The sequence below is a fragment of the Ursus arctos genome, unplaced genomic scaffold, assembly GCF_023065955.2.
Source record: "Ursus arctos isolate Adak ecotype North America unplaced genomic scaffold, UrsArc2.0 scaffold_19, whole genome shotgun sequence".
Lineage (NCBI taxonomy): Eukaryota > Metazoa > Chordata > Mammalia > Carnivora > Ursidae > Ursus > Ursus arctos.
The window spans coordinates 40,675,285-40,701,398 of record NW_026622863.1 but is presented as its reverse complement, the minus strand read 5'-3'; the positions used below and the strand labels follow the sequence as shown (position 1 = coordinate 40,701,398).

General features: G+C 57.0%; 3 protein-coding genes across 5 annotated transcripts; 1 reads left to right on the top strand and 2 right to left on the bottom strand.

Moving 5' to 3' along the window:
• Positions 1 to 399: 399 nt before the first annotated feature.
• On the bottom strand, positions 400 to 9,789 carry FXYD7 (FXYD domain containing ion transport regulator 7). The gene is made up of 6 exons (XM_026484537.3): positions 9,689 to 9,789; positions 5,375 to 5,404; positions 2,975 to 3,049; positions 2,794 to 2,836; positions 2,592 to 2,632; positions 400 to 785 (listed from the first exon to the last, which is right to left on the bottom strand). The coding sequence occupies exons 1-6, from the start codon at positions 9,717 to 9,719 to the stop codon at positions 763 to 765; spliced, it is 243 nt and encodes an 80-aa protein (XP_026340322.1). The 5' UTR covers positions 9,720 to 9,789; the 3' UTR covers positions 400 to 762.
• A 217-nt stretch (positions 9,790 to 10,006) lies between these two features.
• On the bottom strand, positions 10,007 to 14,308 carry FXYD1 (FXYD domain containing ion transport regulator 1). Of its 3 annotated transcripts, none has more exons than XM_026484510.4 (8): positions 14,176 to 14,308; positions 12,882 to 12,946; positions 12,383 to 12,415; positions 11,731 to 11,805; positions 11,448 to 11,484; positions 10,496 to 10,545; positions 10,253 to 10,304; positions 10,007 to 10,144 (listed from the first exon to the last, which is right to left on the bottom strand). In XM_026484510.4, the coding sequence occupies exons 2-7, from the start codon at positions 12,940 to 12,942 to the stop codon at positions 10,282 to 10,284; spliced, it is 279 nt and encodes a 92-aa protein (XP_026340295.1). In that variant the 5' UTR covers positions 12,943 to 12,946; positions 14,176 to 14,308; the 3' UTR covers positions 10,007 to 10,144; positions 10,253 to 10,281. The 3 variants fall into 3 exon arrangements, with proteins under 3 accessions (XP_026340295.1, XP_026340294.1, XP_057170328.1); XM_026484509.4 differs by lacking the exon at positions 14,176 to 14,308 and adding an exon at positions 13,360 to 13,586; XM_057314345.1 differs by lacking the exon at positions 14,176 to 14,308 and adding an exon at positions 13,244 to 13,417 and having other exon boundaries at positions 10,007 to 10,304.
• A 91-nt stretch (positions 14,309 to 14,399) lies between these two features.
• Positions 14,400 to 26,060, top strand: LGI4 (leucine rich repeat LGI family member 4). Its single transcript, XM_026484411.4, has 10 exons — positions 14,400 to 16,380; positions 16,548 to 18,608; positions 19,051 to 19,122; positions 19,353 to 19,424; positions 20,717 to 20,788; positions 20,911 to 20,982; positions 21,218 to 21,387; positions 23,511 to 23,675; positions 23,774 to 24,279; positions 25,099 to 26,060. The coding sequence occupies exons 2-10, from the start codon at positions 18,436 to 18,438 to the stop codon at positions 25,411 to 25,413; spliced, it is 1,617 nt and encodes a 538-aa protein (XP_026340196.1). The 5' UTR covers positions 14,400 to 16,380; positions 16,548 to 18,435; the 3' UTR covers positions 25,414 to 26,060.
• Positions 26,061 to 26,114: the final 54 nt, after the last annotated feature.

The following is a 26,114-nucleotide window of genomic DNA, read 5'->3' as shown; positions in this document are numbered from 1 at the left end:
GAGGGCGATGGGGGGCAGGGGTGAGAGGCCTGGCGGGCAGTGGCCTCCACCCACCCGCTGGGGGAGGGAGGGGGGAAGCGCCTGCAGGTCTTGGTGGGTGGGGCTCCTTGGCGGAGGTAGGGGAGTGGGAGCGGGCTGTCTACTCTGGGGTCGCGGGGGAGGGGGGCGGCGGGGAAAAGACGGGAAGGGGCAACTGGGGAGGGGGCGTTGAGCAGGGGAGGGGAAGCTCTCAGGTCTCTGAGACAGAGGGAGGCCACTGGGGCGCTGGGGGAGGGGAGGAAAAAGGAGGGGGGCAAGTCGGGATGGGAGAGAGCTCCCCCAAGGTTCAGTTTTGCCCTCTCCCCCATTTTGTCCCCACAGATGAGAACTCACAGACAGAACAGGGGAAAAAACCAAATGCACATTTATTAAGCTGAAGACAGAGACTCCAAGGGTGCAGGGAAACCGATCTTCGGAGGGGAGAGAGGGAGGTGCAGGGGAGCAGTACGTGGGGATTCTGGGGGGCTGGGGCTGGACTCCCGGACCCCAGGAGCTGAAGGCCTGAGTCCCTGGATCCGGGATGTAGACGGGCTCTTTGGGGGGTCGTCATTGCCAAGGCCTGGGGAGGGGCAGCGGGGTGCAGCGGCACCAGCCTCGGGTGGGTGGGGCGGCTCATTCGGGGGAGCGCTCCCCGGCGCAAGGCTGGGGTCCCCACCGCCTCCACCCGGTCCTCAGGCTTCTGCACTCAGGCAGGGACAGAAGTGGAGGTGCCCAGGGCTGGTTTTACACGCCGCCACCTCCAGGGGCTGCGGACCAGGGGGCAGGTGGAGAGAAAGAGAGAGAGACAGAGAGAGCGTCAGAGAGCTGTGGTTAGCCAGTGCTCCCCCCCCCCCATCCTCCCAGGTAAGCCAGACCCCCAGGGACTGTCACCCTTGAGCTAACCCTGGGGAATGTCTTGCTTCCCCACACCCTGATCTGTTTAGGGACACCAGTGTGGCTTTTGTCCTGCCTTGCAGAACGCTGTCATGGAGGGGAACATGATTGTGAGGAGCCTGGAGACACCTGGCCCCCTGCCAGAAAGGGAGTCTCCATCTCCTCCTATGTCCCCAAACTCCTCCTACACCCCCATTCCAGTCCCACACCCTGTCTCCCCAATATTTGGACACAGTCGAAATTCCCCTGTTTCCTACCCACGGGGGACCATCACTCAACTGGAGTGGGTCATAGTCTGGGGCATATTCTGAGACCTTGCCCCAGGTGCTAGCCTGACCCCAGTCATCCACAAAGTCATCCATAAACCCCCATTAGGGTTTTTAAATCTCATGAAAAGAACATGAAACAAAACACATAAAATTCTACACCAAATCCCCCCAAGCATTGAGTACCCCAAGGCCCACTTTTTAGTTCTAAGACCTTTATATGAGAGGCAGAGAGATTCCCATTTCTGATTTTTAGAAGTCCCCGGAAAGGACGCAGTTCCATTAAAAACAGGTCAAGATATTTTTACATGATTTGAATTAACACCCCCAAGGAGTCACAACTTTCATCTATAACTTATTCCCTCCTACATCCTAATCTCTGTCCATCTTCCTTCACCCCTGCCACCCACCTGCACCCCTTCTCTCCCCACCCCCTCACATTCCCACACCCCTTACTCCCTCACACATCCACCCCCTCATACCCCTCACCCCTCCATGCCTCCCACCCCCTCCATGGCCCCCCACCCCCTCCTTCTCACCCCTTACTCCCTCCACACCTGCCACCCCCTCCATGGCCCCCCAACCCCCCAACACTTCCACCCCCTTCATCTCCTATACTCCCTCTCCACCCTCCACCCCCCCACACACCCTCCACCCTCTTCACTCTTTATCTTTTTCTTGTACTTTCCAACCTCATGCTCCTTACACCCCTGTATTCTCTTCTCCAAAATCAGTTTTTAAAATCTGTATTCTAGGCGCCTCTCCTTTTGTTATTTTGATACAATTATTCAAAAACCCTTCCCTCCTTTCCTCCCTCCCCCTTCTTTCCTTCCCCCTCCTCTTCCTTCTCTCCTTCCTTTTTCTTTCTTTTTTCTTTTCTTTTCTTTTCTTTTTTTTTTTTTTTGAGTAATCTCTACCCCCAACGTGGGGCTCAGACTCACAACCCTGAGGTCAAGAGTCATGCTCCACTGACTGAGCCAGCCAGGCGTCCTGTTCTCCTTCCTTTTTCTTGATCATTTCCTCCTCAGTCTTCCCACCTGAGCAATAAGGTCTGGAAAACGTCCCGTCTTCCTGCCTGCTGGAGCTCAGCTCTGCCCCCAGTCAGGCTGTGGCCCCCCTCTCTTCACAGACTCGTGGCTTTCTCCCCTGGGGAATTAGTTCAGCCTTGCTTTCCCGGAGCTGCTCACATCTTCCCTGGGAGGCTTCAGTGGACTCTTTGGGACATTTCCCACATGCCACTGACTGTCCGTGGGTTAACCTCTTCCATCTGCGGGGTCTCGGCTCCTACCGAAGTTCCCCAGGCCATTCACTGGTGGCATCATTCTCCTTCTCGGGGACATCCAGTGCAGCTCCCCTTCCCCTTCCTGCCCCCATCTCTCCTCCTCCCAGAACCACACCCCTCCTCACCCTCACCTGAGGAGGGAAGCTCCGACTTACAGGATTTGCATGTTGGGCTGTGGAAGCAAAGACCAGAGAGAAAAGCGTCAAGAAATCCAATAGCCACAGGCTTTCTGGGAAAGATGTGGGGGGCCCCTGGGGCCCTTCTGTGAGGGAAGTACCCCTGCACCCCAGGCTGCTCCCACCCCTCTCCCCTCTCTCCCCACTGCTGCCAGACCTCTCAGACCTGGAGTCCGCCTTCCTGCACTTCACCTTCTTGCCTGTTAGGAGACAGACAGACACAACGAGACAGGACATGAGGGTCTGGACAAAAGCCAGCAGGGAAACTATAGGCGCCCAGGGACCCCAATGTGGCCCTCTTTGAGGGGCTTTGGAGCCCAGGAAAGGGTCACACTTACTGATGATGATGAGGATGCCCAACAGGAACAATATGGTGGCCAGAGTCATGCCCACCGTCTGCACAGTGTCGTAGTCTGGGGGAGACAATGGCGGACATCAACGTGGGCAGCACCTCAGCCCTCCCTGGAGCCTCGACTTGGCTTCGAGGCTGCCCAGCCAGGGGCCCGGAGTCCAGGGATGCTGCGGGCCGTGCTGGGGGCTCCCCCAGGGGGCTAGGGTGAGGATGGAGAGCAGGAGCTTGGGAGCTCCCTTGACCTCTTTACCCTCCCCCCTTCTCTAGATGCTTTGTATCCACACAAAACCACCCTCCGCATCATAGATACACATCACCCCTCCTTTTACTGCCTCCCCCGTGGTCCTGCCCACCACTGTCGCCTGTCTGAACTATCACAGCAAGCAACCTGCTCTGTGGTCTCCCCACACCCCAGTGACAGGGATCCTGCTAATGCCAAAATCAGATCAGGGTCACCAAGCTTGGAGCTCCCCACCCCACCCTGGCTTCCATTGCATTCCAAGGAAAAGCCTCAGTCCTCACCACAGCCCACCCAGCCCTGCATCACCTGGTCCCTGCTCCTTCTCAGACCTCACCCCACTCCACTTTCTTCTTCAGTCCCCTACCCCAGGCATACTGGTCTCTCTGCCATTCCTGGAGCAGATCAGGTATGGTCCTACCTGAGGGCCTTTGCATTTGCTGTGCCCTCTGCCTGAAAACTCCCCCTGCCAATATTCTTTCCTTACAAATTTCTGGGCTTTATTCAAATGTCAGTGAAACCATCTCTGAAACCTTGTCTACTTAGAATTTTCCATCCTTTCCTCAACACTTCACAATCTCATTCTTTCCTGTATTTTCCCTCATAAGAAGCATTCTTGTCTAATATGCCACAGTAAATACAGTTGATCCTTGAACAACACGCAAGTCCCCTTAGATGCAGATGCTTTTTTCAATAAATATAGTATAGCACTGTAAATGTAGTTTCTCTTCCTTATGATTTTTTTGGTAAGATCTACACCCAACCTGGGGCTTGAACTCACGACCCTGAAATCAAGAGTCGCACGACCCTCTTCCTTATTATTTTCTTTTTTTTTTTTTAGATTTTATTTATTTATTCGACAGAAAGAGACAGCCAGCGAGAGAGGGAACACAAGCAGGGGGAGTGGGAGAGGAAGAAGCAGGCTCATAGCGGAAGAGCCTGATGTGGGACTCGATCCCAGATCACCGGGATCACGCCCTGAGCCGAAGGCAGACGATTAACCGCTGTGCCACCCAGGCGCCCCTATTATTTTCTTAATAACATTTTTTTCTCTAGTTTCCTTCATTGCCAGAATACAGTACATAACACACATAATATACAATATTAAAATAAAACATGTGTTAATTGACTATGTCATCAGTAAAGCATCCAGTCAACAGTAGGCTATTAGTGTTGAGTTTGGGGGGAGTCAAAAGTTATATGTGGATTTTCAACTGTGTGGGGGGGTCAGCACCCCTAATCCCCATGTTGTTCAAGGGCCAATTGTATTTATTGAAATATGAATTTATGGAACGCCCACTCTGTACCAGCAGTGTCCAGGCCTCTGCCTCAGGGGATTGGCTTTCATACTGTGATAAAGCATGGAACAAGATAAAATGAAACATCTGGGCCATGTGACGATGACTAGATGTGTCTGGGGTCCCTGTTGGCAGAAAGTCAGCAAGGGCCTCTCCTAGCAGAGCAGTCAATATCTGATCTGAGCCCTGAAGAAGGAAAAGGAGCCTTAGTCAGCTGTGTGGACAGCTAGACGAGGAGTATTCCTGGCAGAAGGAATGGCACATGCAAATGCCCTGGGGTGGGAAAGACTTTGGCATATTGGAGGAACAGTATGAATGAGCAAAGGAGGAGGGCACGGGGGTGTTTAGAGAGGAAACACGGGCCAGGTCTTCTAGACCTGGGGGCAATTTCTTTAAGCTTCAGTGCTGTGGGGATGATTTAATGGCATCACCCAACTAAATCTTTCCCACAAGCCTAATAGGCAGAAACTAATACTATCCCTTATCTACAGAAGAGCCCAGAGAGGAAAAGTTGCTTGCTCAAGGCCACACAGTTAGTGAGTGGATAAGTCAGGAATCAAGTCCAGGCAGCCTGGCCTCAGAGTTGTATGCTTCTCTGATGACCACGGTGTACCAGCCCAGAGTCCTGGTGAAGCCTGAAGGAGGTTCAAAGACGATACCCCCACCCCCAAATCCAATTCTGCCCTCTACGAGCCCAGCTGATGTAAACTGAATCTGCATGGTCTCACGGCCAGTGGCCCAGCAGGTATCATGTTGCCAGGGCTGAAGCTGCTTCAACAATAACCTGTGGGGACCTGCCACCACCCCTCTATCCAGCCCCAGGGTACCCTCATCAGAATCTGCCACTCACCATAGTAAAATGGGTCAGGTTCCTGAGGAACTGTGGCAAGGAAGGCAGGAAAAGAGAGAGAGGGAAAAAAAATTTCAACATTGGGTTTCTTAACATTTTTGAGACTCCAGATGGGGCCACTGGCCCAATGCTTTCTGGGGAGAAATCAGATAAAGACGCTCCTTGATCTGAATGATACAGCCTCATGCATGGCAGGACACAAGGCTTGAAGAGTGGAGCATAGGCTGGATTCCAGCCCCCACTCACACCATTAGTCAGTACCTTCCCTTGTTCAGTGCACAACCTACTGAACTGTACACGGCAGTTTTGGAACTAGCCTCCTGTGGAAGTCTGAGGCAAGCTATGGACTCATTTCCTGAAAAACACATACACACTCCCATTTGCATACGATGCTGGGGTTAACAGACTCCAATCCCACTGGTAAACTGTTGAGTGTATCAGCTTCCCCTGAATACTCCCTAAAACTTCTCAGTCATCTGACAGCTCCCAAAAAAGTAGGGCACTGTGGCTATTATTCTCATCCATTCGCTCCTGCCACTGAATCCAATGCAGAGGAGTTGTCCTATAATATACCCTATGTTGCATATAATATATACTTCATGACTTATTTCCAAGACATCATCAATTTTAAGATTCAAAATTGATTTCATAATAGCTTTCTCAGTGTGTCTATATATGCATGAATAGGTATGGAACTCTACCATACAAAACCTACCCATCCATTAGAAGACTCACCCCAATTTCAGAAATGTTGATGTGTGGATAAGATGTGTGTGTTTGTGTGTGTGTGTGTGTGTGTGTGTGTGTTTACTTTTCCCCATTCCCCACCTCCTTGTCCCAAACCGTATTCCCCTTCAGGAGAGCTCAGACCATGCTTCCCATTCAAGAAGCCCATCCCGAGGGCTCCCTCATTCCTGACAGCTCTCAGTACATTCTGTCTTGTCTACAGCCAAATTCTGCAGTGTGCACCACTAGCTGAGGGGAACCAGGAATGTCAGGGCAATGCCAGGCACTGTCATTAGTGTTCTCCAGGCTCAGGGAAGGATGGCAGCTGCCTTGAAGTTGGGGGAGACCATGTGACTAATTCTGGCCAATGAACTATGAGTGGGGCATTTAAGTGTTCTTACAACACCTCCCTTTTGCCGTTGGCCTGATGACATGACGTTTTCTTTGGTGAGCAGAGACCCCCAGTTGACCTGTGATGGCGGATCATGTGAGTGAGAATTCAAGCTGGGTTGTCAGAAGCCACTGAGATTTTTGATACAATTTGTTACCGTGGCACACTCTAGCCTAAACTGACTGATACAGGTGGCACCTAAGCGAGACTTGGAATAGCACCGTTTCTCACAATGGATAAGTTCGAGCTTCTCAGTTCCCTGTCCACTCTTCAAGGAGGAAAGTCTTAGGTAGGTGGGGAGGTGTCTTTAACACCTTCCACCTTGCTAAGCTCCCTCTTTTCCTGCGAGATCACAGTCCTTGGGCTCACAGCCTTCAGCAGGCAGATATCTCTGTAGAATTTTCTGGCATTATTTGGTTTTCTCCTTTATTTATTTCTCTAACCAGCATTTGGTAATACTGACTCCATGCGGGTTCTGTTCTAAGCCCTTCACAGGTGTTAACACACTTCATCTACACAGCCGCTCCCTGATACAGGTGCTGTCTTCATCCTCCTTCTGCAAAGGACACTGAGCCCCAGAAATGTGGAGTCACCTGTTTAAGATCATGTTTATACTTGCCTTTAAGGCAAAAAAAGAAGTCCGGATTTTCCATTTGTGATGGTGATATAAAATGAAGCTAATTAAGTTTTTTAAAAAGCTAATCCTTTAAAGGAAAAATACTAAAGTTGAGTGTGGGGAACATCTGGACAGGGCAAAAATCATACTCGAAAGCGTCAAGATGGGGAAACATTATTTTAGAGTCATATGTGCTGTCCTAGCTCCCCCACCAGATGGGGAGGAAATTTGTTTGACTCCTCTGCCATTAATCCTGACATTTATAAAAGTCTTTCGAAGAAGTTTTCTAGAATGAATGAAAGAAAAAATGAATAAATGAGTGAGTGAGTGAGTGAGTGAGTGAGTGAATGAATGAGAGCCCCCAGTAGGCTGCATCAGAGGTGGAGTGGTCGGATTATCCTACTTTGTCTCCTGTGTATCCAAACAGCCTGCCTTCCCAAACCATCAGGAGCCCACTGGGTGAGCACCTACTCCAGAATCCTCTTTGGTTCCACCCTGGGTGCCCCGGGGCTCTATGCAGAAGTCCCTCTTCTGGTCCCTGCTGCCCCAGGAATCTGGTTCCTCAGGGCGAGTCTGGGCTAAGGGTGGAGCCAGGAGGCAAGAGAAGAAATGTGCACCACTCCTGGCCAGTTGCCAGGGAGACATCAGGAAGGAGGTGGTTGCTATGGCAACTGGGGCATCTTAAGAGGTGAAGAGAGGTAATGGGTCTGGGCACCCTAGGCTGGGCAGGGTCCTGGGGGTTAGGTGTCTAATTCTGAGGCCAATCTTGGCTCCCTCTGCTCCCTTTGTACCTCCCATTGTTGCCCCCACAGGGCTGGCTTCTGGCCAAGCCAAGGGTCCTTCTCAAGGATAGGGACCCAGGCCCGGTTGTGTTCCTGCATCCTCTTTCTGTTGGCCCCCATCTCTCCCTCCTGCTTTCCGACAAGGTGGGAGAGCCCTCGTCTCCCTCCCCCGTGCCCCCCCTCGTGCTCCCCCCCCAACAATCCATTAATCAGTTTAAGTGGTGCAACACACAGCATGCTCTTCCTCCCCCCCCCCCCCGCCCCGGGGTTTCCCAAGACCTGCGGTCCCCTCTTCTGCTGTGACTGGGGAAAAGGGGGATGAGGTGGGGCTGAGGCGTCTGTCCTCCCACCTCTGCCCGTCTGCTGCCATCGATCCTGTTAACCACCATCTCTGCGAAAAGAAGCCCTGGGCTCCCGCCAGGCCCGCTGGCTCAGCCCTGCCCCCTCTCCCTAGGGTGGCTTCCAGCCTCTGCAGCCCCCCCCTCCGCCCTGCTTCAAATTCTGCAGATATGGCTCAGTGCAGCAGCCCCTGCCTGCCAGGAAAGGGGGCAGGGAAGGAGAGATTGGAGTGGAACTGGGGTTCCCTTCACCACCAGGGGCTCCTCAGCACCGCCGGCCTATCCCCTCTGGCCCTGCTCTCTGTGTTGGAAACCCCACACCCACCCCCATTAGAGCATTCTTCCCCTTGTTCCTCTGCAGAGGCAGGCTCGAGAAAGGGGCTGGTAGGGGGCAGTGAGAGTTTAAGTGGGTGCATAACTGGGTTAAGGGGTGTGAAATGTAAATTGCCGTGTGGCTCAATGGGGGTGAAGGAGGGACATCTGTGTGCACACCTGAGTGCACCTCTTGGACCAGACAACACCCCTGCATGTGGGCTGGGAAGGAGGGTACTGCCATCCATTCCTGCCCAAGGGGGGCTCACTGCAGTGGCTCGGCCCCACCCCATGCTGCTCCTCCTGCTCTCTCTCTCCCGCGCTGTGGGTCTCTCTCTCTCTCCTCCTCCTCTATGTCTTTCTCTATGCCTCTCTGTCTCTTTGTCTCTGATTTTCTCTTTCTCTGCATCTCTTCCTGTTGCTCTCCACCTTCCCCTTGACTCTCAATCTCTTTCAGCCTCATATCTGTCTTCTCCCCGGGTCTCCCTCTGTGTCTCTGATTCTGGGTCTCCTGTCTCTCTTGCTCTCTGTCTCTCTCTTTCAGGCTCTCAGTCAATTTTTCACATTCCTTTCCATCTCCCTCTCTTTTCTGCCTCTTTCCATCTCTCTCTCACTTCCTCCAGCTCTCTCCCCCCGTCTTTCCGTCCTTCTCCCTCCTTCCCAGGGAAACTGCCTGTCAGGGATTTCTGAAGACACCCACCATAGGAGCCAGCGCTGGAAAAGAGAGGGATATCACCCCCCTCCCTTTGCCCACCTCGGAGACCCTGAAATTTGAGAGAGCCCCTGTGGTCGCAGATCCACCCGTTCCCATCCTCGAAGCCCATCTCTTCGTGTCCACTACGGCCGCTGTGCAGGACCAGCCGCCCGGTTGCCATAGCTACCGGTCCGCGCATCCTTTCTCCCGGGACTGCCGCTCTCCAACCGCGGGTCCCGCACAGGAACGACACCACCGGGAGGGGGTGTCCAAGAGGCCTGGAGGGGCGCCAAGGGGTGCACTGCAGGGGCCTCCGCCCATGGAAGGAACAGACATCCCCTTCCCCATTCCCCTTCCTTTTCAATACTGGAATCTCCCTAGATCCTCTCCCCGAAGCTCTAAGATCCCGGAGCCTCCCTCCCCACCCGCGCGCCCTCTCCCCAGGCGACGCTCACCCTTTGTGGGGGCCTGGGTCGGGGTCGCCATGCCGGGCCGGAGCAGGGGGCGGCTGGATGCCGAGGCGGTGAAGGCGCGGCTGCAGCAGCTGGAAGCGGGACCGACTGATGTCGGGGGGAGATGGGGGGAGCCCTCGTGTGGGGGGGGCCGTAGCCAATGGGGGCCCGGAGAGCCCGCCCCCGTCCCGGCCACCCCCGCCCCCGCCCCCGCCCACTGCCGACGTCCCCGCCCCTTCCCCAAGGGTGGGGGCGCCCCCTGCCGGGGCCAAGGGGGCGCCCTGGCTTTCGCGCAGAGGGACTGACAGATCCACAAAGCGCTGTCAGGAGAGAAAAGCACGTTTTATTGGAGTCTGGGCGGCAGAGAGGAGTCTGTGGGGGCAGGGCTGGGGGAAAGGGCAGTCCAGGTGGCGGTGGGCGCTCAGTGGTGGGTGGGAGGCATCAGGAGCCAGGAGAATCCTGTGGGGGTGAAAGAGGTGAGAGGCCAGAGAGCCCCCCAGCCATCCCACCCCACCCTTTGCCCCCTTCTCCTCCCCCCATCCCCCAGCCTAGCCCGAGCTGCAGGACCTGGCTGGGTTCCATCACACCAGGTGTCTCTACCGCCTGCGGGTGGACAGACCTGAGGGGGAACACAGAGAGTTCGGGTGTCAGGAGGGGCACCCCAGCTCCTGCGGAGCGGGGAGCAGCAGGGGAACTCCCGGACCTCAGGTTTCAGATCAAGCCCCTCACTCCGTGCCCCTGTCCGGGCCAGGAAAGGGGTTCTTGGAACCTGCCCTCACCCCCAAACACCCGAAGTCTCCCCAAACTCACGGCGGATGGAGCTGCGGAAAGTTCCCTCCTCTTCATCAGGTTCCCCAGTCCTGGCAGAAAGAATTAGGGATGAAAAAGGAGAGAGGCAGCCGCCCCCATGAATGCCCCTGTGCAGCCCTCATTTCACAGACCCCCTGTACTGAGGGCCAGAGATGGGCGAGGAGCAGGCGCGGGGTCCGCCAGAAAATCGGGCGCACCCAGGAGCGGTTTAAGCTTGTGGCAGGAGGTGCTCCAAGTGCCTCCCGGAGGGTTGGGGAAGAGCCTGGAAGCTGGTGGGGGAGGGGTGGCCGAAGGACTTGAGGGCAGCCGGCCTGGAGACAGCCTAGGCTAGAAACCCAGAACCCTCATCTCGTAGTTGAGTGATGTTGGGCAAGTGACTTCACCTCCCTGTGCCTCGGTTTCCTCATCAGTAAAATGAGGTTAACAACAGCACCGACCTCATACAAGGGGTGTGAGGAGTAAATAAGATAATACACAATAAAACAGTATCTGGCACTTGGGACTAAATATTAGCTATTATTTAAAAGCATGTCTATAATTGTTTTAACATGGAGAAGGTATTCATACACTGCTTTAAATTTTTATTTAAAGATGAATCAAAGAGCTAGGAACAGGACGCTGAGCTAAACTGGGCCGCCAAGTGCGGTGATCTCATTTCGCCGTGGCTCTTTCTCTCACAGCACTTATCACGCTTTGTGATTTTATATTTGTGGGGCTGTTGGAACCCACGGCCGCCGCCCCCACGGGGCTGGGAGCTCAGCCAGGCAGGGAGGGCAGTTTATCTATTCACCATTTGGTCCCCAGGGCCTGGCTTGGGGCTTGGAACGTAGTAGGTGCTTAATACATAGTTGCTGAAGGGTCTCTGGCTGCGGGGCGGGTGGACTCCCCGCCTCACCCCCTGCGCCCCTCTAGAGCGAAAGTAGGTGAGTGAGAGCCCGGAGGGGCGTCTTACCTCTGCTGCTGGTTGAATTTGCACCGGCACCTTCTGCCTGTGGGTGGGGGTAGGAGGAGGACGAGGCTGAGATTCAGCTCTAGGCGGGCACCGAGTGGCGCTCGTGCGCCGGCTCTTGCTCGCGAGGGGCGGAGCCGTGGGGGACAGGGGCGGGGCGGGGGCGGGGCAGGCTAGGGGCGTCGACAGGGCGGGCCGGGGCAGGCTAGGGGCGGGGCGGGGGGCGGGGCGGGAGGCGGAGACGGCGCGGGGCGGGGGCTGGAGGTAGCGGGGTGGGGGTACTCACTCAGGACGATGAGAATACCCAGGATGAAGAGGATCCCTGCGATGATGAGGCCTCCGATCCGCAGGGACTGGTAGTCTGTGGGCGGCAGGGAGGAGAGTGAGGGCAGGGAGGGGAGGGGGGAGGATAGGAGAGGGGCAGAATGGGGAGGAGGGGGCAAGGAGGACCAGGGAGGAAGAGGGGGTAGAGGAGATCAGTCAGGGGAAGAAGAAGATAAGGGAGGAAGGAGGAGAGGGATCAGGGAGAGAAGAGGGTGGGAAGGAAAGGGAGGAGGTGGGCAGGGCAGGGAGGAGAGAGGAAACAAGGAAGTAGTGAAGGATGGTGGAGAGGATGAGGGGAACAGAGAGGGGAGAAAGGGAGGCAGAGCAGAGAATGAGCCATAAGATACTGAGAGGTTAAAGGAGAAGGAGACTCAGAGAGACACAGAGGGATCAAGTAGACAGACGCACAGAGAGACAGACAAGGGGAGATCAAAACAAGGAGTCAGCGATCTGAGAGACGAGAGAGAGAGAGAGAGAGAGAGAGAGAGAGAGAGAGAAACACTGAGTCAGAAAGAGAGATGGAGAAAGAGAAGAGGAGTAATGAGGACAGGATGGGCAAACCCAGGCCAGGCGCCCTCCCACCTCCCACGGATAGACACCTCTTCCTGCCTCACCATAGGTGAATGGGTCGTGTTCCTGTGGAGCTTCTGGAAAGAGAAAGAAGTCAGGGGTTGGATGCTTCCTGGGACTCTGGACAGGGAAGGGCATAAAGAGAACTTCTGGGGGCTTTACTCCCCTGGGCTGAGAGTCTGGCGACTGTTGGGCCCTGAGCAGACTCCCCACCCTGTCTGGGTCTTAGCTGCCTCACCTGCACTGTCCTGGGTGGGGCAGGGGGCACCTAACTGCCCCCAAATCCTGTCTTACCCCGTGTTGTCAATGATTCTGTCATCTGAGGGAAGTGGGCCTCCATCCCACCGTCCACCTTTGCCTGACCTTGCATCTGCTCCTCTACCCCAAATACTAGCTTGTGAGTGGGCCCCATGTGAAACCCCCAATTTCCTGGTACCCCAACTGACTCATTTAAGTTGGAGTCTCCAACTTGGTTCTCTTGAAGGGCTTCCCTCACCCCTTGCCTCCCTTGGGGCTGAGGTGGGCTATGTACCCTAGACTCACCTGCGTTGGCCATGGTGAGAAAACCCACACAGAGAACCAAGATGTGGTAGAGAGGCGCCATTGTCCTGGGGGATACCAAGGGTCAAGAAATGTGTTCCCTCGTTCCCCCCACCATTCTGGCTTGAACCCAAGGGGTTAAATCAGAGTCCAGGGGTTTGATTCCAAAAGTATCCATCATCCAGCTTGGCCACTGGGAGAAACAGGGGCACCCCCTGCTTCATGCGGACACACTGTCACCACAACAAGTCACAGTGGGGGTCATACGACACACAGCAAGGGCAGGGGTGAGACACACACAGTCCACAGGGGTCTCCCACAGGCCTGGGCCTCCCCACAGCAGGCCCCAGGTGCCCCACACCTACCCTATGGGAAGAGCAGGATGGCTCGCCCCACCCAGATAAAGAGACAGATACACGAGATGAGGGGTGAGGGGTGAAGGATGAGGGCCGATGCAGCCAGGACCCACCCAAGGGCCCACCTGTCCGCACACCACGGCCTTGCTGGGTCCGTGTAATATCCCAGCTCTCCTGCCCTCGGCAGCTGGCCGGCTCTCTGCCTGACCCTGGGTATAAATATCTCCCACTTCACCCTGGAGGAATTTGCCTCACACAGGCCACCATGGCAACAGTCTTCCTTCCCCCACTCGGGGGTCACGCACAACCCTGCCAGGGTGAGGCCCGGCTGCCACATCGTCCAGGCTGCCCCTGTGGGAAAGGCCACCCCTTCTAGTCTTCTGGAAATGATGAGAACGGGGGAAAAACATCCCCTCCGCCAGCCTCTGGGTGACATCTTTTACAGGCAGACACCACAGGCGAGTGGCATGAGGCCCAGAGCAGTGGGGCTGAGAGACAGAAGACAGATGCCAGGGGCAGGGACACACACACACACACACACACACACACACACAGACGCACACACTCAAACACAGGCAGTGGGGCTGGAATGGAGACAACACCCATTCCCCAGACTCCTGGTGGGAGCATGACGTGGGGTGGAGACAGTCACTAAAACGATACTCTTCATCTGAGCCTCCAGTGCCCCCAAATTGTGACGCAACCCAACCTACACACGAGTGTCCGGAACCCACCCCAGCCAGGGTGCACACGCAGCAGCAGGGGAGGGAGGCGTTGCACCCACACGCCCACTCCTGGGGAACCCCACCGTCCCACCCACACTCCCTTCCTCTTGGGTCTGGCCTGCCTGGGAAGCCACGGGCTGGCCACTCCTGCTCCCAAAATAGGTGGCCCAGCCAGACAAGGGGTGAGGCCTGGAGGGGAGGGCAGGGGACGCTCACCCCAATCAGGCTGTCCCCTGCTGAAAGAAGGCCCCCAAACGTCCGGCCGTGCCGGGGGTGAGCACTTTGGACCCCCTGGCCCAGAGCTGGACTGCGCCGCCCTCAGCGGTCTCCCCTCCCAGCCCCACCCCACCCTCACCCTCCCCAACCAGCAGCTGTAACTGGAGCCGGGGCTGGAGGGGGGCCAGGGGGCGGCCCCCAGCCCAGACCGCCCTGGCCCGCTAGGTTAACTCTCTCAGCTCAGCTGGAGGAACAGGAGGCAGCCAGCGTCGGGATGGCTGGAGAAGGGACGCCTTGGCAGGGAGGACGGCACCGGGACACACACATGCTTGCACGCACGTACCCACGCAGGCACGCACCCACGCTCGTGCCTCGGGCCCACCTCAGAGAGCTTCTGCCCTGCGGTGGGAGGGTGGGTGTCGTGGTTTCCTGTGAGACTCCCTGGGAATTGGGCCCAGTCGGGGCCTAAGGGCACCCCGTCCGAGTGCTTAGGAGCCCACTGACCCCTGACCCCAGTGTTCTGCAGGGACCTGGGCGGCACCACAGGGCTATTGTGGGGGCCTTTCTGTGTGTGTGTATGTTGTCTGCTGCTGACTGTGAGGTCCCCCAGGAGTGCACACTGCACACACGCGCGCACACACAGGCACACACGCGCACACACACAGAAACCTGAAGACCCCGTTTATCTAGGCACAGAACCGAACAGACACATTTGTGCTCCTACATACAAACCCAGAGGCAGATACACGGAGAACAGCACACCCACGGGGAAACCCAGAGACACACGCACACCCGCACAGCCCATCCTCCTTACACCAGTCACAAAACACCAGCAGACACGTTTGTGCACGCACACAACACACACACACAAGCTCATTCAGATGGATGCCGTACAGGGACACAAAGACCTAGCCACACACGCGTCCACCCTTACAAATGGTCATACCTTCGTGAAGACATACACACGTGGCACAGAAACACCCCGGTACACACGCCACACTTAAATACACTTAAAGCCTGGGCGCCGCCAGCCCTCCTCCACAGCTTCAGGGGTGGGAAGGCCCACACGCCGTGTGCATCGCACACAGGTGCCTACACACACCAACGTGGGCTCAAAGAGAGGCAGAAATTCTGTCAAGGACACGGCCGTAGACCCGCTACTCTTACGCATAAGCACGAAAACAGACACACACAAACTGCGTTCATACCCTCATGCGCGGGCTGACAGCTCACAGCTGGCCGCTCAGTCACAGGCAGAGAGGCCTACACACTTGTGAGAACCACCAAATGTGTGTTGATGTGTTTAACCCCAAACCTCCCCGTTCCTGATCTCACGTGGCCGTAGGACTCTGTGGACAACACCACACACGGTGTCCTCACACGCAGCCCCAACTCACAGGCTCTAGTGACAGAGAAAGCTGGCTTCCGGTCTGAGCTCTGCCGCGCCTGGCTGTGCGACCTTAAACAGCCCATGTGACCTCTCTGTGCCTCAGCTTTCTGTCCCATAAAATGGAGAAATCACCGAGATCATACGTATAACACTGGGCTAGGCTCAGAGGTCTCTGAACCCAACAGTGTCTTATTATTAACTCCATTTCAGAGATGAGCAAACCGAGGTTTAGCAAGGTGGAGCTCATTCTCCTGAGGTCCCGGGGGGTTAAGGACAGAAACCGGCCCCACCCTGAAAGGGTCAGACAAGGGCTCAGACTCTGTAGGACAGAGTCAGGAGCAGGTGGGCATGCTCCCACTCACGCACGGGCACAGATAGCCCTGACACACACACACAGAGGGCCCGCCAAAGGACCCAAGGGGCTTCGAAATGCACCCTCATCCCTGTACGTCTGAGCCTCTGCGCCTCCCGGCCCTTCACCCCAGGGTCACCAGCAGTCTCTGGTTAATGATAACCCTGATGTTTATGCAGCCCTGGGGAAGGCTGACAGAGGTGCGGGGAAGGCACGCAGGGCTGGGGGCACCTGGCCAGCTCCAGCCCATCCTTGGCTTCTCCCCCTCATGGGGCCCACTACTCCAGAGCGGCGCAGCTCAGCCACTTGCTACCTGGGTGATGTTGGGCTCATGACAGAAACGCATGAGGCTCAGTTTCTCCTTCTGTAAAATGGGGATAAACTCATAGTCACCTCAGAGGGAAGCTGGGATGATTACCTGAAACGATCCGTGGAAAGCATTTAGAACAAAACCTGGCAAACAGTAAGTGACAAAAAAAAAAAAAGGTTAGCTATCATCACTGTCATCATTGTCATTTTCCTTGTCAACCTGAGTGAGAACCATGCTGGCTGGGCACTCTGTGAGTATGGATTTACGCCTGTCTGGGTCCCCTCTGTGTCCCTGGCACTAAGTTCTTTATCTTTTCAAAGGCTTTGTGAAGAAGTTTATCACCTCCGCTTATAGCTGAAGTAACCAAGACCAAAGGCCTTGCTCAAATCACAGAGCCATTCGGGTGCAGGACAAGCACTTGGGTCCAGAATCCACCCTCAAGCCTGCCTACCATGGGGGGGTGCCCACCCTGCACTGCCCCCGTCTTCGCGTGGAGTGCTCTACACACCTGGGAAGTGTGCCGCCGATCGCCCCACTTGACAGATGGGAACACTGAGGATCAGGAAGCCAGATGACTTGCCTGAGCCATGCCAAACTGAGTCCGCGATCCCTGCTGAGCTGGCGCCGGTAAGTCTTCTGGGTGTGTGCAGCCGTAGCCAGAGAGGCTGTGTGTTCTCCTCGGGGCTGGGAGGAGAGTGGTTAGGTTTAGATCTGTCCAGGGCCATGGAGTGAATCATTTAACCTCCTAGTGCCTCAGTGTTCCCATCTGCAAAGTGGGGATCAGTAGTATGACCCACGTCGTGGGGTTGTTGTGAGAACTGAATAAATTCATGTTAGGTCAAGCGTACAGGAAGTGCTCAGTGATCATTATTACTGCTATTTCAGGTTGGGAAACACGTGTCACTTATTTATTTTTCTTATTTAGCAGACAGAATCTACCCAAATTACTAAAAGCTTATTTCAAATGAAAACAACCAATATCCATGAGTTCGGATCTCCCAAGAAAGAACACAAAGTCACGTGGAGAGGCCCTGGAGCCAGCTGCCTGGGCTTGAGTGCTGGCTGTGCCCCATTTGGTAACCCAAATCTCAAATTAACTTGACCTCTCTCCTCAGTGTTTCCATCTGTAAAATAGCCATATAGTCAGATCAACCTCAGAGGGTTGTGATGAGGTCGGCGTGAGCTAATAGACAAAGTTTTAGGACAGGGTTTAGTGCAGAGCCCACGCTGAGGACGGGGGTGGCATCCTCACCATCATTTTTCTCAGTGGGTGGTGGGCACTCAAGGGGTTAATTTCAGGCTGGCAAGAAAGGCTGTGGGTTTGGGGCCGGGCAGCTGCCCTGCCGAGTGTGGCCACCAGAGGGAGCAGCTGGACCCCTTTAAGCTTTGGTGACCCGGCACATCATAACCCTCCTGGGAGCCAGGGGAGTGGGGGCTGGCTGGGCGCGGCCAGGATGGCTCCAGACACCCAGTGGTCTCTCCTCCCACCCGCTCCGCCTGCAGAGCCATCCAGTCCCCACCCTGGTGACATCCTCCTCACACTCCGAGTGGGGTGGAGTGGGGAATCTGGGGAGGGGGCTGGCTGAGAGTGGTCAGGGCAGCTCCAGCCCTTCGTGGCCCCTCCCCTCCCATGGGGCCATCCAGTCCCTTCCTTAGGGCTGCTCTTCCTATGGCCTCTGACCCCCTCCTCCTTCTTAGGCTGCATTGCCGGGCGCACCCAGTGCCCAGTGAGTCCCTTTCCCAAACCTCCAAGGAGAAGGGGCGTGGGAGGAGGGGAAGAACAGGGAACTGGAAAGGGTGGTGAGAAATAAAGACACCAGACAGAGGGACACACACACACACACACACACACACACACACAGAGGCCAACAGACAGACAGAGATTGAGAGACAGAAACACAGAGAGAGAGAAACAGAGATAGAGAGACAGACGGAAATAAAGACAGAGTAGGAAACAGACTAACTCACTGAGTCAGAGATACAAAAAGAGAGAGAGAGACAGAAAAGGAAAGAGAAATAGACAGAAAATCAGGCATCAAAGGGATACAGGAAGAAAGACAGGCTGAGGGACGGAGAAAGGAGAGAAGCCGGGACAGAGTGTGCCAGCTGGCGGAATGGAGGGTCGCCTGGCGGGGCAGATGTAGTGGCCCCAGCCCACTGAGCTGGGTGGGCAGAGAGAAGCCGGAGCCTCGGCGGGGGTGAGGGGGCATGGGAGGGGCGGGCATGCTGCTGCTGCTGCTGCTGGCTGGAGCCGGCGTGGGGGTGGCCTGGAGACCACCAAAGGGAAAGTGTCCGCTGAGCTGCTCCTGCTCCAAGGATAGCGCCCTGTGTGAGGGCTCTCCCGACCTGCCCGAGAGCTTCTCCCCGACCCTGCTGTCGCTGTGAGTGTCAGGCCCTCCGGGCGCCTGCGGGTGAGGATGGGAGTCCTGGGACCCCAGGGGCTGGGGGCAGGATGCTGGGGTCCCCGAGGAAGCAGAGACCCTTCAGGATCTTGGGAGGTGGGCAGCAAAGGATGTTGGGATGCCTCAAAGGGGGCTGCTGGGATTTGGACAAGAGCCGAAGGGAGACTCCAAAGCCCAGGGCAGCATTTGGGGCCCAGGGGGAGGGGGGGAAGGACGACGGCCTTGGGTGGGGGAGGAAGCTGAATGTTGCCAGGATCCTTGCCGAGGTAGCAGGGCAAATGCCTGTTTCCCTAGGATGGAAAGGAAAGACATCCAGGGTTGGGGTGGCATGCCAGTGTCCCTCAGACAGGAGACGGCTCTGGGGCGGGACCGGAGCATTGGGGTGATTTTCTCCTCACCCACCATTGCCCACGTCCCCCAGCTCACTCGTTAGGACTGGAGTCACCCAGCTGAAGGCCGGCAGCTTCCTGAGGGTGCCCACACTGCACCTGCTGTGAGTGGGGCCCAGCTGAGCCGACAACTAGCTCGAGGGAGTGGGTGGGTGTTCGCACAGGTGTGTGGGGGGTGCGTGCACCCATGAGTGTCTGCGCATGTCTGTGAAAGCATCGCATGTACCTGTGTGTGTGAAAATACGCCCATGAGGGTTGAGGGCGGGGGCCAATGTTAACATGTCAGAGAGCAGGCAGCAACTCTGGAAAAACGTCCTTCTTGCTCCCTTGCCAGCCTCTTCACATCCAACTCCTTCTCTGTGATTGAGGACGATGCATTTGCGGGCCTGTCCCACCTGCAGTACCTGTGAGTGAGGCCAGGGGATGGTGGCGGGGCTGGGGGCCTGGGAGAGGAAGCAGGGACCCATCTGTGGCTCCAAGAGTAGAGGGAGGTAGGGGCTTATTGGCACGGGCAGGTGGGGAGTGTCTGGACAACGGTCCCTCCTAGAGGGGCAAGAGGCCTGGTGTCCTGCGTGGGGTCAGAGCTCCTGCTCAGCTCTGTGACCTCAGCCTGCTCACCTCCCCTCTCTGTGCCTCAAGATCCACAAAGGGCCTGGATAACCCAAGACTGTTTCCGGCCCTACCTGACTTAGGGGAGCCCAGGGAGAGGACAATGAAGCCAGAGAAAAGAAAATATTTCATATGAACAGGAAACAACTCTGAGGTGGTGATGGGGATGGTAGTGCCAGGGTCGGTGACCACGGTGTTGATAGGGATCCTGTCACTGCGGCTCACAGGGAAGCGGTGGCATTATTGAGGATGATGACGTGGGGGTGACGTTGATAAAAATGGCAGCCCCAATGGCGCCGGTGCTGGGGTGATACTGATGGTGAAGTCCGAGGGGCTGGTGTTGGTGTTGGCACTGTTGTGGGTGTTGGTGTTGCTGTTGGCAGTGGCTGTGGGTAGGATGCTGGTGTGGGTGGCAGGGCAAGGCGGCTGGTACTGGGTCTGGTGGTGATGATGGAGGTGTCGGGGTGAATGGGAGCTGTGGCAGCGGTGGTGCTGGTGGTGGGTGAGGAAGGGAGTGCGGGGGATCCTGGCGATGTTGGTTTTGCCAATGCTGGTACGAGTGCTGATGCTTTTGACGATGGTGGTAGTGTTGGTGACGATGGTGGCGGTCCTGTTGGTGTTGCCATGAAGGCTGTGCTGTTGATGAAGTTTCTCAGTATGGCGGGGTGAGGCTTGGTGGCGATGGCGTTGGCGTGGAGGATGGGTGTGGGTGGCGATGACGGGGTTGGTGGCGGTGGTGGCACAGCACGGTGTTGATAGTCGCAGCCATGTTATGGGCACTGGGCTTGGTGATGGTGATGGAGGCACGGGTGTCGGTCGTGGCGGATGACGGTGCAGGTCTCGGTGGTGATATTGGAGCTAGGGCTGCTGTCGGTGAGCCTGTGGTGGCGGTGTTCACGGTTAGCCGGGCAGCAGGGTGAGGTTCTTGGCTCCTGGGATGATGGTCTGGAACCTTGGGGAGGAGAGGTTTCTGGGGAGGCTTCAGCACTTTCGAGAGGCCTATGGCTTAAATGGGGTGAGCTTCCCAAACCCTCCAGGACCACAGCAGGGAACCGAGGGCCTCCCCCTCACCCCACCTTCCCTCCACAGCTTCATTGAGGACAATGAGATTGGCTCCATCTCCAAGAACGCTCTCAGAGGACTCCGCTCACTCACACACCTGTGCGTGCCTCACCCCTCCCTTCCAGCCCATCAGCCCGCCCCCACCCCAAATCCCACCACCCAGGGACACAGGGGATCCAGGTCGCTGGTGACGACTCTTCCTCCTTCTCTCCTTCTACCAGGAGCCTGGCCAATAATCATCTTGAGACTCTCCCCAGATTCCTGTTCCGAGGCCTGGAGACCCTAACTCATGTGTGAGGCTCAAGGGGGCTGGGTGGGTCAGGGGAGTTGGGGGGTGTTTGAGAGGGAAGGGGAGTGCTGTGCCCACTTCTGTTTGACACAGAGAAGCAGGGTTGTAGTGGTTCCTCCGTATTTTTCACACCACCTTCGGGGGCCCCACCCCGAGCCCTTGCCTGGGGAGGGGGCGGGAACGCGGCCTCCAGGGGGGTGGAAGCCAGGTCGCAGCCCCTCCCCGGCCTCTTGCCCCAGGGACCTGCGCGGGAACCCGTTCCAGTGCGACTGCCGCGTCCTCTGGCTGCTGCAGTGGATGGCCACCGTGAATGCCAGCGTGGGGACCGGGGCCTGTGCCGGCCCCGCCGCTCTGGCCCACATGCAGCTCCACCACCTCGACCCCAAGACGTTCAAGTGCAGAGCCATAGGTGGGGGCTTTCCCGGCAGGGTGGGAAGGGCAGCAGGGGTTCCAGAAGAAGGTGGGAGATCAGGGGAATGGCTCTCAGGGCTGAAGGGCTCACCTCGCTCCCTGCTCTGCTGTTTCCCAGCTTGTGAGTCCCTGAGCATGAGCGTCAGCTCCCTGAGCCTCAGTTTCCTCATCTGTAAAATGGAGGTAATAAACCGTGCCGTAGGATTGCAGCGAGAATTCAGTGATCCATCCACGCTGGCATCTGGTGCAGAGCCTTGGGTGGGAGGCCCTCATCAGTGTGCGCTCTGGTGGCTGTTACTAATATAAAAATGACCATTTAAAAATACTTGCTATGATCACATTGCTTTTCCATAAATACGCTTTGGTACCTTTATGGGTCCTGAGCAGTGCAAGGGGCACAGCGGTGACAAGGACGGCCCTGGCTCTTGCCCTCCCAGAGCCCATGGCACAGGGGAAAGTGGAGGGTGAGAGCCCGGAGTGGTCAGGCCTGGGGTGGGGGAAGCCCACCGAGCTGCAGGCGCCATGAGCCAGAGCGAGGGCCAGGCGCAGCGGAAGGGCCAGGGAGGGCTTCCTGAAGGACTGGGTATTTGAGTTCAAATCTGAAGGCTATTAACGTAATAATCAGTTCTTACCAGCATCTAAGTGTAAGTCGTGTTTTGGTTTGTGGGACTCATAGAACCAGAGAATTTAACTTAAGGGTCACTCTTTATTCAGCTATCCCACAAAGAGTCACTGAGGGCCACTCTGTGTCCGGCCCCATGAGAGGCAGTGGGCACACTGTGGTGACCCAGACAGTCGTGGGCCCTGCCCTCAGAGCCCTGGTGGGTGAGGCCGTAAACCTTAAATAAAATGTTGCAGAAACAAACGTATGCTACATGTTTAAACACAGGGAGCGATGAGGGAGATTAAGGTTGTGGGCAGGCCTACCTCCCATGGGGCATTGGAGAAAGTTTCTCTGAAGAGGTGCCTTTATGCCCAGATATAGCTCCGTGAGGTACAGAGGGAAGAGCTCTCTGGAGAGAGGGGACAGCATGTGCAAGGGTCCTGAGGCAGCAGAGAGTCTGTCCTGCTTGTGGGTCAAAGGCAGGTGGCGTCTTGAGGGAGTGAGTGAAGGGAAGGACACAGGTGAGGTCGAAGGCAGCAGGGGCCTCACTGTGTAGGACTTTGAAAGCCACAGGGAGCAGAGTGGATTTTACCCCAAGGGCTTTGGGAAGCCATGGAGGGTTTTGAGCACGGGGTGATGACATGATGGCCATTTTTCAAAGATCCACCTTTGGGTGGGCATCCTTGGTGGCTCGGTTCGTTGCTTCAACCTTGGTGCCTGGAAACAGGGCCTGGCACGTAGAGTGAAGTATTATAACCTGGAGTCTACACCCGGCCTCTACCTGCACGCTGGGCAACCTTGATGCATCGTTCCCATAAAAGCTAGGTTGCTGTAACCAAGAGGCTCAAAATACCAGGAATTAGAGAAGACAGAAGGGTCTGAGGTGAGCAGGCGGTGGGGCCGCCCCTGGGTGTTGTCCTGGTTTCACAGTTGAAACAGAGTCGTGGCACAGCCATCTGCCAGGTCAGGGGGAGGAGGGAAAGGAGACCAGGTGCAGGACGAGCGGTTGTCAAATAAGCGAGGCAAGCACTACCCCAGCACTTCGCTCTTTCTCCACGGGGAACTTGGCCTGGACAAGGCCACGCCTAATTTCAGGAGGGACGTGTTGGGGGAGCGCTGGGATCACGTGGCTGGGCAGCTCCGTGCTCATCTTCTTTCACGGAAGGTGGGAAGGATGGATGGTGCTGGACAGCTGCTGCCTGTGCCTCTCGGCCTTAGCCTCCCCATCCACAGAATGGATAGAATGGAACGTTCCTCACAGGGATCTTGTGGGGACTTAAATGAATTTAAGAAAGAGCTTGTTTCTGAGCAATGATTTGATGATGTTGTGCAGCTTAGAAAATCGAGTATTCCCGCGTTGTTGTGACTTACTTCACATGTAGATGAAAAGATGCCACTCTGTCCCTCTGAGGTGCACACCACGATGGTCCTCATTTCGGAGCTGTGCAAACCGAGGCTCAGCGATGAGGGCCCGTGGGGTCGCCCGTGCCCGCCTGACTCTCTCCTGCCACCCCCAGAGCTGTCCTGGTTCCAGACGGTCGGGGAGTCGGCGCTGGGCGTGGAGTCTTTCTCCTACCAGGGGGAGCCGCACATCGTCCTGGCGCAGCCCTTCGCAGGCCGCTGCCTGATTCTCACCTGGGACTACAGCCTGCAGCGCTTCCGGCCTGAGGAAGAGCTGTCGGGTGAGCCCCCCGCCCCCCCCCCCACTTTCCATCCTCCTGCCCGCCCAAGAGCCCGCGTGCCAGGCCTGACCCGCCGTCCCGCTCCCCGCCCCCCGCAGCGCCGTCGGTGGTGTCCTGCAAGCCGCTGGTGCTGGGCCTGCGCCTCTTCGTGCTGGCCGCCCGCCTGTGGGGGGGCTCGCAGCTGTGGGCCCGGCCCAGCCCCGGCCTGCGCCTGGCCCCCATGCAGGCCCTGGCCCCGCGGCGGCTGCTGCGGCCCAATGACGCTGAGCTCCTGTGGCTGGACGGGCAGCCCTGCTTCGTGGTGGCCGACGCCTCCAAGGCGGGCAGCACCACGCTGTTGTGCCAGGACGGGCCCGGCTTTTACCCTCGCCAGAGCCTGCACGCCTGGCACCGGGACACGGACGCCGAGGCCCTGGAGCTGGACGGCCGGCCCCACCTGCTGCTGGCCTCCGCCTCCCAGCGGCCTGTGCTCTTCCACTGGCTCGGGGGCCGCTTCGAGAGGCGCACAGACATCCCGGAGGCCGAGGACGTCTACGCCACACGCCACTTCCAGGCTGGTGGGGATGTGTTCCTGTGCCTGACACGCTACATCGGGGACTCCATGGTGAGACTGGGACCAGTCAGGTGGGGCAGGCGGCAGAGGCCACAAGCCAGACCTGACCTGCAGTGGACTCGCCCTCAGGGAGCTGACCCCACCTTGCACGCGGGCCTCTAAACTCTGACCTGACCTCACAGGTTGACCTTTGAACTTTGACCCTGCCTAACGTACTGATCTTTGAACTCTGGCCACCCCCACACTGGCTCCAAGACCACTGTGACTCCTCAAGGCTAGCTGACCATAGGCCATTTCCTATCCCCCAACACTGACACTGGCCCCACACTCTGGCTCTGTAACTCTGACACACTCTAAGACTTACATTTGACCACAGCCACCACACTCTGGACCCCCAAGGCAGACGGCCCACCCCCTCCAGCATTCTCATTCTGGGGTGAGGAATGGCCAAGAGGGGCACTCTGAGCCTAGAAAGCAGTGGTCTGACTCAGGTGTTCGCGGGACATGTGTGTGGGGAACAGACTGTGGGTGCAGGGATGGGAGTGGGGAGCCCAGGGAAGAGTCTGCCGTCACGGAGAGAGGTGACTGTGGCTGGGCAGAGTATGGCCAGAGGACATGGGAGAAACAGATACCATCGCAGGTAAAACTGATTCTATGTGGGGTCTGAGGGAGAGAGAGAGGCCAAGAATGACTTCAAGTCTGTGGCCTGAGCAGCTGGGCGGTGACAGGTATGATGGTAAGAAAGCTGCAGGAGTTTGGGGGCCTACAGGCCTGTCTCCAAGCTGTTCCAGGTGCTCTGAAGCCTAGAAGACTGCTGGCAGGCCTGGCCCTCCTGGACCCCAGGCCCTAACTAGTCACCACACTTCACAGGTCATGCGCTGGGACGGCTCCATGTTCCGCCTGCTGCAGCAACTTCCCTCACGTGGTGCCCACGTCTTCCAGCCACTGCTCATCGCCAGGGACCAGCTGGCCATCCTGGGCAGCGACTTCGCCTTCAGCCAGGTCTTCCGCCTTGAGCCTGACAAGGGGCTCCTGGAGCCACTGCAGGAATTGGGGCCCCCAGCCTTGGTGGCCCCTCGCGCCTTTGCTCACATCATCATGGCCGGCAGACGCTTCCTCTTTGCTGCTTGCTTCAAGGGCCCCACACAGATCTACCAGCATCACGAGTTAGACCTCAGTGCCTGAGACCCCACGGGACCTTGGCCGTGGCTTGGAGGGAAAGGGGCATTGGCACGGGGAGTCCCAGCCTTCTGGACACCCACTTGACTGGTCTCCTGGCCCTACTGGGGCTGATGGTACCTGTGAGGTACTGACCACAGGCCAAGTTCAAGGCAAGAGCTGTCCTTGCAGCCTTAAGCAACATCTCGGCTGGGGACACATGCCCCGACTAAGGATGACTTGGGGGCTCGGGCTGGGCACTGCAAGGAGCCGGGATACAGAAGTCATGGTGGGGGTAACGTGCAGAGCTCCATGAGGTCTGGAAGGGCCCCCATCAACCCACTCCCACCCCTTCCGCTCCCTCTGAAACTCCTGAGGAAGAGATAGCTTTTCTTTCCCTCTAAACTCAGTCCGGCCAATCGCTTTTAGGGCCCGCCTCATGACATCATCAGTCTCTGGGCCGGTTTCCCTGCCGGGCTTGCTAACTTCATCTGCTGCATGTGCGCATGCCTGATGCCGAGGCGGAAGCCCAGCGTTTTGGCCCTCTTGCGCATGCGCGGGAAATAGGTGGGAAAGCAGGAGTTGTTGCGGGGAGGTCCGGCTACCCGTCTCGCATGAGGGGCAGGGGCGAGGACAGAAAGTGTATGAGCTCAATAAACGCGCTGTGCACCTGCCCCGCTCCTTGTTGTGGGATATTTGGGAGAGGGTGTTTTGTGAGTGACATGGGG

Coding starts and splice junctions, on each gene's coding strand:
- FXYD7 (XM_026484537.3), bottom strand. CDS start 9,719: ATGGCGACCCCGACCCAGGCCCCCACAAAGG. Junction 2,837..2,974: donor GGGCATCCTCATCATCATCA/GTAAGTGTGACC, acceptor GTCTCCTAACAG/GCAAGAAGGTGAAGTGCAGG. Junction 2,633..2,793: donor GCGGACTCCAGGTCTGAGAG/GTCTGGCAGCAG, acceptor TTGCTTCCACAG/CCCAACATGCAAATCCTGTA.
- LGI4 (XM_026484411.4), top strand. CDS start 18,436: ATGGGAGGGGCGGGCATGCTGCTGCTGCTGCTGCTGGCTGGAGCCGGC. Junction 18,609..19,050: donor TCCCCGACCCTGCTGTCGCT/GTGAGTGTCAGG, acceptor CACGTCCCCCAG/CTCACTCGTTAGGACTGGAG. Junction 20,789..20,910: donor CTCCGCTCACTCACACACCT/GTGCGTGCCTCA, acceptor TCCTTCTACCAG/GAGCCTGGCCAATAATCATC.
- FXYD1 (XM_026484509.4), bottom strand. CDS start 13,571: ATGTGGCAGCCGGGCCTCACCCTGGCAGGGTTGTGCGTGACCCCCGAG. Junction 12,947..13,359: donor AGGCCGTGGTGTGCGGACAG/GTGGGCCCTTGG, acceptor GGTATCCCCCAG/GACAATGGCGCCTCTCTACC. Junction 10,546..11,447: donor AAATTCAACCAGCAGCAGAG/GTAAGACGCCCC, acceptor TCTTTCTGCCAG/GACTGGGGAACCTGATGAAG.